General features: G+C 36.5%; 1 protein-coding gene across 1 annotated transcript; it reads left to right on the top strand.

The window, feature by feature from the left end:
- Nucleotides 1-9,407: 9,407 nt before the first annotated feature.
- Nucleotides 9,408-13,917, top strand: LOC109063706 (cell surface glycoprotein 1-like). The gene is made up of 7 exons (XM_042755415.1): nucleotides 9,408-9,484; nucleotides 10,279-10,450; nucleotides 10,544-11,128; nucleotides 11,302-11,391; nucleotides 11,565-11,627; nucleotides 11,892-11,956; nucleotides 13,859-13,917. Exons 2-7 carry the CDS (start codon nucleotides 10,306-10,308, stop codon nucleotides 13,907-13,909), a joined length of 999 nt encoding a protein of 332 aa, XP_042611349.1. The 5' UTR covers nucleotides 9,408-9,484; nucleotides 10,279-10,305; the 3' UTR covers nucleotides 13,910-13,917.
- The last annotated feature ends 1,501 nt before the right edge of the window (nucleotides 13,918-15,418 follow it).

Below are 15,418 nucleotides of genomic sequence, written 5' to 3'. Positions count from 1 at the left end.
GCAACATTTTTTAATGGAAAGAATGGAGACATTGCTTAAAACATTTTAATTTTTAGCTAATATATTTTATTTATGCACAAACCTGAAAGAAATTATTATGAACATGCCATGTGGAAATGGAATATATGGATATTAATATATTGTATTTAAAAATCTATAATATTATTTTTGACCTACAGATCAGCTGTTAAGATGATGCGGAGACATTTGTACTGATAACCCACTGCCATAAGAACTGTCTTTTGATGATGGTTCCTGTTACAAGCATTCCAGAAATTACAAGCAGGTGTATAAAGCAGAACAAAACCAAACATCGTCCTGTGCTTGTGAATCCCCCCCCCCCCCCGCCAATCAATAAAAGGCCCAATGGCTCAGCTGACCTCATGACCTACGTATGAGTCTTTTTCTTACTTATACCTCTCCAACTCATCATATTCTTAAAAGTCAACTAGAAAATGGAAATAACTTTTTCTGTTAAAAAAAAACCCTAAAAGGTTGAGTTGAATTAACAAACAAATAAAGCTAAATAAAAATAAAAAGAGTTAAAGAGTTTAAATATAACCTAACCAAAGGAATCACCAATCATGTTAAAAGGTGACAAAAATAAACATGATTATTGTTTGTTTTTTGTCATTTTCTTCTAAACCACAGTTAAATGGTTAGTTAGGACTACACATCTCATAAGTTCTGAAATGTTTGGCCAAACAAACAAAATTAAATTATTAAAGTGCAACATGTAAATGTAGAAATTAAAATGTTGTGCATTAGATAGTTCAAGGTTTAAAGCAACTGTATGTAGCTTTTAAAATCTATCTGAAGGTGTACTAACCTCTAATAAGGTGAATGGCTTCTGTTTCTTTCCCATGCTTCCCTTCAATACACAGTTCTGGCATGAAAACTATAGAGGGTGCAGTCCGATCAAGTCTTAACTCAATCTGACCTAATGACATCATTATCACCTGGGCCCGCTGATTGGTTCTCTCCTGTATTGTAGCCAATGAGCTCTCTGCCTCAAACATTCAAATATGGACCCTGGACCACAAAACCAGTCTTAAAAAAGGTCGCTGGGATATATTTGTAGCAATAGCCAAAATACATTGTAACGGGTCAAAATTAGGAGATTTTTCCTTTATGGAAAAAATCATTAGGATATTAAGTAAAGATCATGTTCCATGAAGATTTTTGTAAATTCCTAACGTAAATATATCAAAACTTTAAAGTTTTATAATTAGCAATATGCAACTGCTAAGAACTTTATTTGGACAACTTTAAAGGCAATTTTCTCCTTATTAAAATTTTTGTGCCCTCAAATTCCAGATTTGTAAATTGCATATCGTGGACAAATATGGTCCTATCCAAACAAACCATACATCAGTGGAAAGAGTAATTATTTAGCATTCAGATTCGATCTATAAAAGCTCAGTTTTGAGAAATTGACTGTTTTGTTGTCCCAGGTCACATATATGATAGTGTTTGCTGTAGCAGTTTGCAGCTTGCTTCAGAAACCCTCCACCTTCCCAGCTCCACCTGTATAGATCTGCTACGAGGTGATTCATGTATGTTATATCGGGGGGTTATTTTCATGTATGTAATATTTGCAGCAGCAATATTTCTACATGCTTTGTGAATGTATTGGCAGTAGCAAGTCTCGGTACTTGTGTTTGCGTAGCAGCAGCAGTGTAGCAGATCTATTCTGCCACGACCAAAATACATTATCATTGTCATGTACATTACTCTGCCAATCCCTTCGAAAGTTGTCATAACAGAAATGTCTGTTCTGGTATATTGTAGTTTGGTGAGTGGAACGAAATTCCGTGAAATGGTTTACGCCAATTAATTTTACTCACTTAGGGGGCCTCAAAGTCGCAGAAATACCCAAAACTATATACTACTTGCTATAAAAATGGAGTTGTGTGCGTGAGAAATAGAAGCTTAATCTTTTTTTTTTTTTGATGCCATAATATCAAAGTTAATTTACTCAAAAAAACTACCAGTATTTTTTCATAAGTGCTGTTTAAAAGTCCTGCTGAATTATTGTAATGCGTGTTTACTAGCCGACGCATGAGACCTTAGACACTCAATACACAGCTGTCTGGGAGCCAGGGTCTGAAAAACTGTTCCTGCAGAGTGAACTAATCGGGATGTCTTTGCTCTAGTCAGAAGTATAAAATGTTTCTGGAATGTAATGAAGCCTGCTAAATTAGGAGAATGCCCCACCCCTCCCCGAGCTGTCCACATTCACACAACAAAAAGGCCATGCAAATAAATCGAATAAAAAGAGAAACCTGAATGTGTTTATATAAAAAAGGGAAGAGCAGGAAGAAAGTGTCTTGAACCTGACCAGATTTTCCCTCCGCATATTATCTTTGTGGTATACACAGAGTTGCAGAACATGTGGAATGGTTAGTTAGTTGCCATGGCAACAGACACCGAGACAGCTAGTGTGATTTTGCTGAGCATATTTTCAAGGGTTGACTGTCTGGAGCCAGGTCTACGTTTGAAAAATCTTTAAAGCAGTTCCATTAGATTCAGACAGCTGAGTGAAATTCATCTCACCTAGTTTTTTTGTTTTTTTTTTTTAGTATAAGGACCTTCATTCTGGACATGGTTTTTTGATGAGCTATTATCTATTTAAGTAGCCTACTTTAAATTAACGTGATTAAAAGCCTCAGCCTTCAAAATGTTAAGATGCACTACAGAGCCCCCTAGGGGTACAAATTATGAACTTACTCACTAAAGAAGGTATATTTGTAGCAGTATACAGTAGCAAAAACACCACAAATGTGTAAAGGAGTGTTGAAAAACATTTCTCAGTTATGTAGCCACTTACTTTATATGTATTTTCTTCCCTTTCTACGGCATTTTACAGCGATATCCTCCTCCACAGTCCATTTGACTAATTACTGTGGTAGAGCCGCGCTGCTTTTGTGTCTCTAGTAAGGCTAACATAGAGTTGTAAAAGAATATGTGGATATCAGTTTAAAATGCACAAAAAGTCAGCGCTAGTGAAATGTTTCACTCTCAAAACTGCATATCAGTCATTTTTGATATTACAATGTGCAATATAAGAAAAGTATTTTTGGTATATGATATGCTCTATTGAAGCAGGGAAATTTAAGTTAGAAGACTAAGTTGAAATAATATCTAAAGCAGGTAAAGCACTCTTCAAAAATGTGTCTCAACAGTTTCAAAGTTAATTTCAGCAGCTTGCAGTTGTGCTTGAGCATGACACTACTCAGCGTGTTGTTTCCAAGCCCACCCACCACACTTTTCGCCTCTGAGTTTTCCCCCATGATTGCTGTCTCACACATTGTTTCAAGCAGCTTGTTGGGATTCCTGTTGGTTATCTGTCCTCCCACCCACCAGTCAGTTTCACTCTGTAACCTAATCACATAGACTACGCCTAATACAACCTTGAAACACACGCTGGGCGAGGTGGGGGGTTGGAATGACAGCTTCTTCTTCCTTGCAGTTTCCACACCCAAACACTGCCCTTTATTATTATATAAATTATATAGTGACATATCTTTAGCTGATGTTATTAGGTATTTAAGAAAAGTAAGCAATATTTCTAAGTTAAAGATGTTTTTCTAAGTCAGAAGGGGTAGAATAAAAAAAAAAAAAAAAAAAAAAAATTTGCCATCTGCATCATCCCAATACTGGACTTTTTCAGTGTCACTGCTTTCATCCACGCATGGGTGAAGTCATAGTGTGAAGGGAAATTTTATATCATGAGCGCGAGGACTGATGATAAGGTTACTTGCAAACACCCCAGACAGGATTTTTGGACTTACTTTTTTGTGTGATATGGAGTGTGTGTGGCATAGACGCAGTGTTGGTGCCATAATATTTGGGTGTTTGAACAGGGTGTTGGGCATCTTTCAATGGAGGCATGACAGAAAGAATGATAGGGCAAGAATGGGATGCAATGATGTGTGGAGGAAAGGGATGATGAGAAGCTCATTTTTTTTCTTCTGCCCATCTTTGTCTTTTCATTCTTCATTATTGCCCTGATGAGAGAGTTTTTCTTTTTTTTTCAAGACATTAGTGACTTTTCAACAAAGGTGCATTAAATTGATGAAAAGTGAAAAACAATTAAGAAATTTATAATGTTACAAAAGATTTGGTAACACTTATACTAACTGCTTCACTTTATAAATCATTGACAAAACATGTATACTTGTTAACAGATCAGGTAGTTAATATATATTTCACAATGCTAGAAATATGAGATAATGTTCTTGATACGTGAGTACTAATGAACTTATTAAAACATTACCTAATGATTAAACATATGCTTATTTAATGTAAATGAAATGCGTAAAAATGACAGGAACGTTCAGTTCATATGATCTTCATTCACTTGGTTTTTTGTTTGTTGTGTCAGAACCTCTATTTTACACATCTTAACAAAAAAAATCTATTCATATTTGTTTCAGTTTTTAGCAATACCCAATCACAAAAGTGGAAAACTAATATAATCACTTTGCACCAATGATTTACCTAAGATGTTTACCTAATACATTAATTACCCTTCCATGAACAGTCCATCTCAATGGCAAAAAGTGTCCCGAAAGACCTGAAAATTTAACCCTATTCAATGCATCTTTACTAATAATTTAATTAATCATTTGTTAATGTTTTGGCAGTAGCCAAATACTAAAGTTGAAACTATACTCATTGTAAATGTTCTGCAAAACGATTATTAATCAGTTAGTAGTCTTTAAAATCCATTAAATGCTGTTCTTTTTAGCTTCCTACTATTTATCAAAAAGAATACTGCGAAAAAAAAAAAACTAAAATTAGGCAGCAAAACAGTTTGCAATGTATTGTCTTAGAACATTAGATAATACTGAGCACCAATAATAATTCGATAATATAGTTGAGCCACCGCATTTCAGCAATTTTTTGTTCAGTGACGTGTACAATATCTTGGTGTGTACAATATATGAAATGCCTTGTAGTACTGTTTTCTTCTACAGAAGAAAACGCCAAATAAGACAGACACAGTAAGCCTAGGTGATATAGCTTATAGGCTAAAACATGTTACTATATCATGTGAAGTTCTCTCAGTGTGTCACTCTTAGGTCCATGCCATGCAGAATGGCCATTAGTCCTGCAGCCAGTCTCCTTGCCCACAGCATGCCCTTTTCTGCGTTATATATGTGCAGCTTCACAGGGCTTATCCAGGAGGAGAAAAGAGGATGGAGCAGTAACACGTTAAATGTGAGGACGCCCCCACTTGCTAACCAGCCATGTTTTAGCTGGAATAAGGACATTGAAGAGTGCGAGAGAGAGATAGACAGAGAGAGATGGTACATGGATGTGTGCCATGCACACCATATACTAAAGCTTAAATGGATCATAGCTAACTGTAGATTACGAGTTACTACTACTATTTTAGCATCTCAGTTACTGTCATCTTTTTTATTTTCTATTGTCAAGTCCATCTTCTTAATTATACAAACAATATACAGAGAATACATAGTGTGAGTTGGCTTGATAACTATATCTCCATACTGATTACAGTTAAATATGCTTGTGAAGTGATTCGAAGTTACTTGTTACCTGAGCCTGAATGATTAAAAGTGGTTTATGGGTATCTTTCACCTTTCTTTAGAAAAAACACATTGTCATTTTTTTTTTTATCATGAAATATTTAATTTTCCCATTTATCACTTGCAGTGAGCTCTTTTTTAACTATTGCAGTTTAACTCTGAAAGACCTTCCAGCCCGGGATCTTGTTATAGCAGCTTCAATGCAGTATGGAGCATGGGCTGAGGGAATGAAAACTGGGACATGGCGGTTGGGGAAGATGTAAGAGATGATGATTAATGTGTTGCTTATGGTCTGTGCTCAAGGGAGGGGAGAAGACAGAACATTTCCAAAAACTTCCAATGTCAGATACTGTGAGCAGTATTAGTAGATTCATTGCATTATATATTCAGCAATGAAAGCAGGTAAGGTCTTTCATCAGAGACGTGCACTTTGGGGTTTAGAGAATAGGGCCTGGATGTACAGTTCGCAAGCTAGAAGAATGACTTGCAGGTTGTTGTGGTAACGGGGGTACCAAATATAACTTAAAGACAGGTGTATTAAAATGTCACAGCGCACACATATGTGTGTGTGTTGTGTGGTGTCTATATATATATATATATGATATATATATATATATATAATATATATATATATATATATATATATATATATATATTAATATAATATTATAGACACGCCACACACACACACACACAAACACAACACGAGTGCCCGAATAGTTAAATAAAAATGGTTTCAGGAGGTAGTTCAAAGCATATGTAATGCAAAATGTTTATGAAATTTTAATTTGCTTTTATTTCATCATAGATGTGAAATTACAGAAAACAAAAAAAAAAAAAAAAAAAAAAACAAGGCTGTCTATGTGACAGCTCAGTTTTTTTATGTCATTTGCTTGAGGGAGGTGGAGAGGGACCTGTCCATGGTCCTGAAGTCAAGTCAAAACCCTCAGATGTGGACACATTTAGGAAGCCCAGTACATGGCGTAACACAGTGAGGTGGACGGTGTTAATGACTCAAGGGCCGACATATTCAATGGGGCCTTGCAAAAATTTCATTTTATGTTTGAACTCATACCATGCAATACCACTGAGATATGCATCAATTTAGCTTATATGGATGGTAAAAACTCGTATAATCGATATAAAAAACAAACATTGCAATAGCAACAAACAAACAACAAACCGGTATCACGACTTATCTTGGGATTGATTTTATGCTGCAAATGTGTATTTTGTAGTAGCGTGCGGCGCATATACTGTTACAATCATTCATTGGTGTGGTGACTATACATTTTCGTGGGGCAGAAACCGGTATCACGACTTTTTTTTCTCTCTTTTTTATATAATTTTGGGCTAACGTTACATTAAAATGGCATATTTGCAGGACTGTGTATTTGCTGTATGCTTAATACATGCCTTAATTTAGGTGGGATATTTTATAATTTTCGATCACATACTGCTGTTTGGTCATTTCCCCCTCACGTCCATAAGCCGACGGCGAGGGTACCCCCTATTCGTCGCTTTACAACGTAGAGGGCCGTCCGATATTTGAATACAAATCCCTCATCTTTGAATTTTGACGAAACTGGGTTATCCATCCAGCGGTTTGCCTGCGCTGGAAAGTATGGTTTCAGGGGATTAATTTTAATGCTGCAAATTGTGTATTTTGCAGTAGCATGCAGCGCATATACTGTTACAATCATTGGTGCGGTGACTATACATTTTTGTGGGGCAGAAACCCTTGTCTAAATCGGTATCACGACTTTTTCTCTTTTTTAATATAATTTAGGGCTACATTAAAACGACATAATTGCACGACTGCATATTTGCTGTAGGCTTAAAACATGCCTTAATTTAGGTGGGATATTTTATAATTGTCGATGGTATTTCAATTTGCAATGGCTTATAATGAGCCTACAACTTTGCTTTTTTTGCGACAAAAAAAGAATAGTCTACTTTTATAGAACTTTCATCTCAATACAGATTATAAAGTTGTGATAAATTAAATAGCCTACTGCAGAAATGTTTATATTGCTTAATATGGACATATCCTTTGGCAAAGAGATGGATGCATTCTGGGAAGTGATGTGTTTAAATGTAATGGCTACATATACCCGTGTTTCCTTCACTTAGACATTTATGCTGACCCCTTTAAAATTTTGAGCAAGGATATAAAATATTAAGACTGTACTTTTTCATTATGATTGATATTTTGGCGCAATTTTGTGCAACACGTCACTGTGTGCGACCATCGCAGAAACCATTGCCCAGCGCGATTCCACCACGGTAAGTCGCTTACAACAGTCTAATAAGCAAGATAAATGAATAAGCATTTACACGTCCAAAATTAATCAAATTTCGAGTTTATATAAAAAAAAAATGTTGTATATATATATATATATATATATATATATATATATATATATATATATATATATATATATATATATATATAGTCTATACATATATATAGGCTATACATATATACACAATATGTTTTTTTTTTTTTTCTTGGAAATAAACTCATAATTTTATTTTGGACGTGTAAATGCTTATTGAGGGATTATTGGGGGAATGGTTATTGGGGGATATATATATATATACTGTATATATGCATTATATACATATATAAAGTGTATACAAGAACCCTGATCATGTTATTCCTGATTGTTTATCCATTTGAATTAAGGCAGAACCAGGATGTGTTCAAAATATCATGATAGAACCCTTGCTCACACAATGACTTCTTTTTAAAATCATTAATTTTTATATGATATTGTGATTGCATGAATGAACAAGAGCAGCATTTACTTAACTTCTTAGCCTAGTAGTTATTCATATTGTAATATGTAGTTTGGTGATCTATTATTTTTTTATTTGTTCTTCTCTTTCTCTGCAGGTTCCTTAATCCCTGTCCCTTTAAAAAAAACAGCACCTCATTACATCAAAAAATAAAAAAAGGCACTTTTAAGAGCCACATTTGTTTTGTTTATTGTCTTATTTGTATTGTTTATTGTCTTGTTATCTCAGTCTCTCTCTCTCTCTCTCTCTCTCTCACTCTCTCTCCATCCCTCTCCCTCTCTCTCTCTCTCTCTCTCTCTCTCTCTCTCTCACTCTCTTTCCATCCCTCTCTCCCTCTCTCTCTCCCCTACCATCTGAGTGGTGGTTGCTTTTTAGAGGGACGGAGGACCTGGGTTGCTGCCTCTTCTTCACTCATTGTAATTAACTGAAAGTGTAAAGGTCGGGATCAAAGAATATAGATTCATTTGTTGGTGTTGTTTTAAGCGCACAATATACCAATTTAATGGATAGAGACTGGCATATAATACCTGGTTATTGCACCAAATGAAATTTGCAGGAGTCTGCACAATATAGGCCAACCTATAAGATAAAATTGCTGTTGGCATGAAGTCTAAGTAAATCAAACTTAAGTTTTGTGAGGAATGCCAGTATTCAAAGATGGTTTATGACTACAGGAAAGCAAACAGCTCGCTTGGCGACTTTATGTTTCAGGATTTTTCTGCACTTAAATAATTTGCCAGCTTGCAAACATCCAGATCTAGTATTACCTTTGATAATGTTAGAAAAGTGATACGTTAAGCATAACCTACTGCTGTATGACACATGCTAAAAGATTGACTAGCTATGTCTTTCTTGTACTTATGTGTGTTCGGATCCCTGTATGATATTTAATATTTATATTTTTTGTATGTGTGTACACTTCAGAATGACAAAGCCAAAATTCAGGCCTTGCCCAAGCTGCCAAGTCCGTCAGCAGGCCAACCGCAAAACATGCAGTGCTTGTTTTGCCACACTGCCAAGCAAGCGGTTATTAAAAAACTGCTGCAAAAATTAATGATGACTGGGGCCAGAGGGTCGTCAAAAACAAAAATGCATCTCGGGTGGTGGCCTCTGCCCAAATAGCTGTAAGTAAAAATGCTCATGCTTCATTAATTGAGTGGTAATCAATATTAAGCCCAAAGAACATACAGTATTTGGTACCATGTTTGTTGATGGACATAGCAGCCATGCTGTGTGCTGTGTACCAGGCTTCACATGCGTGCCTGGATGTTGGAAGTTGGCACATCTTGTCAGTATGAAATTTTAGACAGACAATCGCTTTAAAAAACCACACCATACATCCCTATTAAATTGCTTTTGCAGCACACATGACGCTCAAGTAATAAATGTACATCACATGCAAGTTGCTCTGATAAACAGTTTGCCAAAAAGCTCCCCATACACAATATGTAAATATTTTCAATATTTTCATTCTATGCAGGTGTACTTCTGTTGTGAAAAAAAAATCTTGAATATGCATTGGTGTATGTACTTGGGGACTCAATATTCAAAACAACACTAACCTTAAAATACTTGTGTACTATGAACTATGAATCAAGTAGTACCTAGTTTATACACCAAGTAAACTGCCCTCTGTTTCTGATTCAAAGTCAGTGTGGAGTAGACGCCATCTTCATTACTGTCACAACATCTGATTAATTATTTTCAAACAAAATTGAGTACAGACAGTTGCAATTTAAGAAATACTCATGAATCAATATTTCTGTGTATTAATTTTACAATATGTCTTTAATCATCACATACTTAACAAATATTTTTTGCCAGATTAGGTCTTTAAATAGTAGATGGACTGCCATATATGTAGTAATGTAGCAACATAATATATTGGAAATGTGTTAATTACTTTGTTTCATTTCAGGTCCAAAAACTTTCTGCCTTGGGCTATATGCCCATATTATTTATCAGCCAGAGGCACAAGGGCACAGGCAAGTTGATGGCAGATGTAGTCACGCATCTGCCACCGACGCAAAACAACACACGTTTCTTAACCAGCATGAAGAGGGCATATGACTTCATAATCAAACTGGATGGTAAGATAAGTTTTATGTATAGTTCATTAGTGGTTGTCGTTGATTTCTTTGACAATGTGTACTGAATTTATATTTTTGCTAACTTCACAACAGATGTGCCCCAGCCCCAGCCCCAGCAAGACCAGCCCCTCCACCTAGACCAACCCCTACCCCAAGACCAGCCCCTGCCCCTAGACCAGCTAATCCCACAAGACCAGCCCCCAGACCAGCCTCTGCCCCTAGACCAGCCCCAGAAAGACCAGCTCCTGCCCCTAGACCAGCTAATCCCACAAAACCAGCCCGTAGACCAGCCCCAGCAAAACCAGCCCCTGCCCCTAGACCAGCCCCAGCAAGACCAGCCCCTGCCCCTAGACCAGCTAATCCCACAAGACCAGCCCCTAGACCAGCCCCAGAAAGACCAGCCCCTAGACCAGCCCCAGCAAGACCAGCCCCTGCCCCTAGACCAGCTAATCCCACAAGATCAGCCCCTAGACCAGCCCCAGAAAGACCAGCCCCTGCCCCTAGACCAGCTAATCCCACAAGACCAGCCCCAGAAAGACCAGCCCCTGCCCCTAGACCAGCTAATCCCACAAGACCAGCCTACCCCAACAGACCAGCAAATTATTACACTTGAACTATTTACGATCGACTCTCAGGCTCAGCAGCATGTGGAGCCTCTACCACCCAGGAAAAGACAAAGTAAGTAATCTTGCATTGCACCACATCTGTAAATTTGTCCTATGTTTTTTTTGCAATCAGTGCACAATATAAAACAAGTTACACATGGTGAATTTCACCTCTTTTAATTAATTAAGCCACTCCTCCAAGATACTGAATATACAATTCTCAACCTTTTTCCCTTGCATCTTAAGCCCCACTATCCACCCCGCGCCTACCATCCACCCCAGGCCAAGGCAAACGAGCCCCACCATCCATCCAACCTGAACTAAAGAAAAGACAAAGTAAGTAATCTTGCCTTGCACCACATCTGTAAATTGGTCCCATGGTTTTTGTAATCATTGTATTAATATAAAATAAGTTAACCAATGTGAATTTCACCCCCTTCTATTAATTAAGCCACTTCCCCAAGATACTGAACTATATAATTCTTAATCTTTTCCCCTTGCACCCTAAGCCACAGGTAAAGGAGCCACACAAGCCCCACCCTCTACCCTGGCCAAAAAGAAGAAAACAAAAAGCAAGTAGACATTCTTTGCACCCCATGTGTATATTTGTTTCTATTCTTTGCACCCCATGTGTATATCAGCAGCCATGTGTTGGGTGTAAATGTGTTTTTGCATGTAGCCCCCTTTAATTGGACCAAACTCAGGGTGTATTCACACTTGGTCTTTTTCAGCCCTCAAAGTGAACTAAGAACAGTGACTCATATATGAACACCTCAAGCAAACTCAGACCCATTTGAAATGAACCAAACGTTTTTTTTTGCCCTTTGTCATTTAAGGTTGCAAATGCAGTCGACAGACAATTTATCCATACGATAAAATATTGGAAAGACGGATGAATGGGGTAAGATGTAGAACCATATTTTTCATTAGGCTGTCTGATTATCTCCTGACTCATGTCTGTCTCATCTTTCAATCCACATGTGACAAAACAGTAACACTGAGCAGTAGGTATCAAACTTTTTCAACTATCAACCCTCTCACAAGTGCTGCCCCTTAGGAAAAAAAAAGTATACTTCAAGTTATTTTATGAAGTATACTTAAGTAATGTTCAAGTATATTTTTAAGTATACTTTATGTAGTAAGTATACTAGTATCAATGTGTACTATTTCAATACTGCTTGGGGCTAAATTGGCCCACTTTTAGTATAAAAAGTATACGTTTAAGTGTACTAAAAGTGTAAACTTTAAGTACACAACTAGGTTTCTCATTTTTAATGCATCTTTACTACAAGTGAACTTATAAGTATACTAGTAGATTTACTATTTTAATACAAGTAGTACATTTTTTAGTTAGGAAAGTACACACTGAAGTGTACTCTCAGTAAACTGCTAGTTTAGAAGTTTATACTGCAAGTATACTTGTAAGTTTTCTTTAAGTGAACATAACATTATACTATTTATATATTATTTTGCACTTGCTGTATACTACTATGTTCAAATGTAGATATTATTTTTTATACTTGAAAAATACATTTAACTGTACTTTAATTTTAATAACATTTTATTAGCTTCATGCTTTCTTTTTTATCAACACTTGTCGGGTTATTTTCATAAAGGCAACATTTTAAACAAAGAAGCTGAGAAAATCACATTTTTGTCAAAGACTGCGCCTTGATCAGATTCAGAACGGTGATCAAAACACAGATGGAGTAGATCAAGTCCAACAACCCCAAAGCTTCACAGTCGTTTTCTCTTCATGTGTTACGCTTCATTTCATTTGGTAATATTAAGCATTTTTGAATTACAAGCTGTTTAATATTTGATGATCACGTTATTTTACATTTGCGTGAGTAATCTACTATCACTTGGTTCAGCTTCTTCTTCTTCTGTGTTTTGAGTTTCTGTACTAGGAGATGTGTCATAGCGCATCCTACCGTATAACAGTGAAAAACATGGATAGCTGGAAAATTCAGTCAATGGTGGGGAAAGAGTAAAGTAGAATTAAAGTAAATTCCGATGTACCGATGCCAGTGGACTAGCCTACACAAAATTTCAGATATGCAGAATTAGAAACATAGCTGTTTTATATCAATATTCTAAACAATATTTTCACAAGTTTCATAAGACTGTATATGAAACTATGTAAAAAAAAGTTTATTTAATAGGCTACTCGATCAAAACCGTTTGAATACTTTGAATACTTAATTATACTTTTAAGTATATCTCAATCAAAAGATAGAGTACAAGTAAAGGCCAAATATAATGGGACTTTTCTCTCAGTATAAGTCAAGTACACTTAAGTGTAATTAATTGTATTTCTACGAAGTACATAAAGTATGTTTTTGAGAATGATAAAATTTAGACTTAAAGTATACTTTCTTATTGTTTGTTTAAAAAAAGTATACTAATAGAAAACTTGAATTAACTTCTTTTTCGTAAGGGACATACTGTAAATCCTAAACAAAAATTGCAACAAAAAATGGAGTGCAACATATTCTTATTTTTTATTGAGCTTACAAAAAATACATAAGTACTATTGTCAACTAAATGATGTTCCAAGTAAGAACGCCAGTATAGAGAGCTAAGTAAAAACATTATTTGAATGGTAAAATCATTACAGTTCACTAACCTGATTAAGTGTGTGTGTCTGTGTGTGTGTGTGTGTGTGTGTGTGTGTGTGTGTGTGTGTGTGTGTGTGTGTGTGTGTGTGTGTGTGTGTGTGTGTGTGTGTGTGTGTGTGTGTGTGTGTGTGTGTGTGTGTGTGTGTGTGTGTGTGTGTGTGTGTGTGTGCATGTTTCTGCAGGGGAAGGCAGCAGAGGTCAAAGTGCACTGGCTACCTTGCTCTTCCTGGTAAGTGATGGCTGATGTAATTAAATCCATAGCTCCACACAGTCTTAGTGTTTTAAAAACCTGGTCCCTTTCAGCCTTCAAAGTGAACTTTGAAGTGAAAGTGAAAGTGGGACTGATAATTGTTTTGGGCACAAGGAACTATCTAAGCATTCTAGATCCCTTTTAAAGTGAACTGAACTGAGACCGCATGAGAACGTGCACACCAGCCTTCAAGTAGTCATCTGGCTCAAGTTTGGTCATATGACATCTGAAGCAAATACATTCTAACCTGTTTGCCCTATACATTTGCTAATTCTATTTTGTTTATTTGTGTTATTTTATACAGTGTTTGCCAAACAGCAGTTATTTTTTACAAAGTGAAACCTCCCATTATGAACAAAATGTAGACCAATTTAAATGGCCTGTGAGGTGGACTGAACCAAAAACAACTCTTGTCTCTTTGTGTTCACATAATGAGTTCACTTAAAGATGATGCAGATCACTTTCTAGTCCACTTCAGCTCTGATGGGGTCTTAAGCCCAATTCATAGTTACATGTAGATGCGACACAGATGCCTTTGTTGTGCCATTGCGTCTTTGCTGACCCCCTCTGCGGCCGACATAGAGGCCTTTAACCACATCATTTCTGTGCCCATCCCGTTGTGGTGAGTATTTGCATAGCGACACGGTTAACCCGATGCAGAACTTCAAAGTGTTGACTGTAGGGATGACTGTGTCCAAGCGACTGAGTCCAGTACTTTTCACATGGAACAAAATGACTGCTGCTTGACAAACGCCATATAAAATAAACCAAAAGAAATTATCCAACAGAAAAAGGGTAAACCTTTATTTTTCAGCTTCAGATGACATATCTTCAAACTTGAGCCAGAAGACTAGTTGTGAGCTGTAGGCTGTACTGTATATGCTGTGTGTAAGATGACTTTTGGACTATTTACAGTGGCAGAGTATGGGAGGACACCTGGGAGCCGGCCAGCAAATTCGCCTGATGACCAATACTGTTGTACTATTTGTTTTGTATATATTTGTCAATAATTAAATTCACTATTGTTACATTTTATGATTTGTCTGTCAATCAATGACTGCACTGAATAATTAATGTGTCATGACTTTGTGCTGTATTTGGAAAAGTTAAATAGCTGAAAGTTGCATGTAGTGACAGTCAAGTCAAGTCACCTTTATTTATATAGCACTTTTTATAATACAGATTGTTTCAAAGCAGCTTCACAGTGATAACATGAAAATAAATACAACAAAGTTTCTTTCTAGAAGAAAATTAAATCCTCGTCCACCTTTAAGGCAGATTAGCAAGCCAAACTAAGCAACTAAGCAACCCAAAAGCCAAGGCAACCAGAACAAGTACCAAATTGGCATTATACTAACTGATCATGAAAATTTTATTTAGTATTGATGGTAATTTTGGAGCAAAGTAAATGGGCTCCTATCCCTGGTGACAGATGCCTCCCGCATCAGGATGTATTACTGAATCCTTTTTTTACCTCTGATCGCTAGCACAC

The sequence above is a fragment of the Cyprinus carpio genome, unplaced genomic scaffold, assembly GCF_018340385.1.
Source record: "Cyprinus carpio isolate SPL01 unplaced genomic scaffold, ASM1834038v1 S000006695, whole genome shotgun sequence".
Lineage (NCBI taxonomy): Eukaryota > Metazoa > Chordata > Actinopteri > Cypriniformes > Cyprinidae > Cyprinus > Cyprinus carpio.
Note: the sequence above shows the minus strand (reverse complement) of the source record. Positions and strands in the feature narration are given on the sequence as shown.